This window comes from Rhagoletis zephyria, unplaced genomic scaffold (genome assembly GCF_001687245.7).
Source record: "Rhagoletis zephyria isolate East Lansing unplaced genomic scaffold, Rhagoletis_zephyria_1.1 Rzeph_scaffold_44550, whole genome shotgun sequence".
NCBI classification, from domain to species: domain Eukaryota; kingdom Metazoa; phylum Arthropoda; class Insecta; order Diptera; family Tephritidae; genus Rhagoletis; species Rhagoletis zephyria.
Window position 1 is genome coordinate 1 of NW_016201605.1, and position 2,447 is coordinate 2,447.

At 46.0% G+C, this 2,447-nt stretch overlaps 1 protein-coding gene across 1 annotated transcript; it reads right to left on the reverse strand.

Annotated features, from left to right (window-relative positions):
* Window positions 1-1,604: 1,604 nt before the first annotated feature.
* Window positions 1,605-2,237, reverse strand: LOC108355328 (papain-like; the record flags this gene model as incomplete). The annotated part of the gene is made up of 2 exons (XM_017606494.1): window positions 1,605-1,860; window positions 1,925-2,237. Coding segments are annotated over 2 exons (569 nt in total), but the record flags the coding sequence as incomplete, so codon positions are not given.
* Between the last annotated feature and the right edge of the window lie 210 nt (window positions 2,238-2,447).

A 2,447-nucleotide genomic window follows, 5' to 3' on the forward strand; every position in this document is an offset into this window, starting at 1 on the left:
AGGCTGTCCACTTTGAGGCCAAAAGCCGTCTGGATGATGGTGTCAATGGTGAAGCAGTCGAAGAGGGCTTTCACGTTGTGGATTGGGCTAAAAAATGAGAGAAATTGATAAATTTTTTATAAGTTTTTGATCAAATTTCACATTACCTCCTCTTGATCTCTGCGTCCATGTTGGTGATCATAGTGTGGACGGTGCCGTCCATGCAAGTCTTCATCTGGCGCAGTTTTCCGACGGAGAATGCTGAACGAAAGCAAAAGTTGAATGATTTTTCAGTATTTTTTGGAACTTTGTTTAGGAGTTTATTTGTTTAATTTACCTGGAGTGGCAATGCTTCGCAGCCGTTTCCACTTTTCATCTGGCACAAAGAAGAGACTGTTCTCCATGAAGCTGTTGAGGGCGGGAAAGTCCTGAAAAGGAGTTTAAAATAAGTTGAAAATTTTTTTTGATATAATCTAGCTATCAAATTCCTTACCCTTCGGTTAGTGTAGTTGGTGAATTGGTTTGAAAGTACTTGCTGGACCAGCTCCGGATCGGCGACCATGATGGTGTACTTGCCCATCATCGAAAAGCCCCAAACGGGACCTTCCTTTTTAATTGTTTCATGTTTGGTCACCTCCAGTTTTTCTTTGCTCATCACCGCCCGGATCATGTTGCCCATCTTGACGTGTTTCAGGTTGCGTCGGGCAAACTCCCGCTCTGCTACGGAGTCATTGTACCGCTGCCAGGCAAAAACGGCCACCACGATGGTGGTGATGGCAATGATGGTGAGGGTGAGTGGCTCCATTTCTGGGTAATGTCAGGAGTTGGTTCAAGTCAATTGTTTAAAAATTGTTTGAAAAAGTAAAATTCTTTCAGAAGGTGTTGTTGTTGTTGTCGTTGTGGGTGAATGCATTCTCAGCAGCCTGTGAGCGCCCTTGTTTATATACACCGAAAAAATGTGAGAAAAGTGTATATAGCAGCAAAATGTGAACATCACATAACAGCTGCTGCTTTGATTGAAGCTGCTGAAGACGAAAGAGTGCTGTGTGCGGCGACATCAAGGCCAAATTAGTGTGCGGGAGAGGAGAGAGAGGGAGAGAGATGCCCACAACAGCAGCCACATCAATAGCATCGACAATGTACTAATACCAGTTACGCTGTACGATGACTTTTTGCTTTTGAGTGAGTGAGTAATCTCCAGAACATCGGTCGTTTGGCTTACAAAAACTCGAGCTGTTTGCTGCTGTACAAAGAGCGACTGCAAACAGCCACTGATTGAAAGAGTGTGTAAAAGAGGAGAGGGAAGATAACTCAAGGTCGCTTCGGTTACAGCTAATTGTCTACTTCCACACTTCAACTACAGTCACTGATAACCAGTTTTTTGCCTGTTTGTCTGACTGACTAACATTTTTTTGGCAATAGCAACATCAGCAGACGATACTGTTGCGCCTCTCCTTTTCAGTGTTTTGTGCACTGCGGCGAGTGCAAACACGTTACAGTTTTGGCGGTAATCAGCGTCGTTTTTTGCGTAAACAGTAACTGCAAAAACGATCATACAAATTCAACCAGTACACAGCAGATTTGATTTATTTTTAATAACAAAAAAGTAAGCTAAAAACTTCTTATTATGTATTGTAGCCCTTGTCCTGGCCGTTGAAGAAGGGCAACTCAATCTCGGTGTAGATGCCGCAGCGGTTGGTGTTGTCTCGCTTCAGAATCAGATAGCCGTCCTTTCCGAAGCCTTTGCCCCAGCTGTTCTTCATGATGAAGGTGTCCTCCGTGAAGCCTACCACCGTCACCACGTGATCCACATGGCGTGAACAGTCCCGGTTGTTCCAAGTGCCGCGCAGCAGCTTCATCGACCGGGCGTGACCGTTGATTCTAAAAACAAAGCAAAAAATTAACGAGTTTTTAAACATTCTAAACCTAGATTTTTGCTTCTTACGCAATGGCCGCCGGTCCAAACTGATAGACAACGCCGATGATGTCGGCATCAGAGCGAAGGCGTCGGTTCTGGCAGAAGCTAGTGGGGCGGGCCTTGGAGGGGAAGTTTCGACACTGCTCAGGGTGGCCGACGTAGGCGGAGTTTGCGGCCAGCGTCACGCCCCTTCGCTGGGCGCCCCGCCAAACTTCAGTAGGGAAGCCGCCCCGGCAGCCGCCGCGCTGGCAGTTGAGCAACGCCTGCTCGCTGAAAACCGTCTGCCCGGGCTCCTTATTTTCATTGGAGAGCATAAAAGCAGACTCCATTGCGGCGACGCCTATGTTTCAGATAAAAAAAGAAAGTTTACAAATTCTGAAGTAAAAAAAATATGATCAAAAACTTACCAGCAAAAACATAACTTGAAAAAAGCGAAAAAAATGATCAAAAATTTTTTATCAGTTATCAACTCAGCTCCTCACTTACCAACTTCCACAGCGGCCCTGCTGCTTCACCGGCGTCACCACCGAGTAGGACCGCCCACCGGACA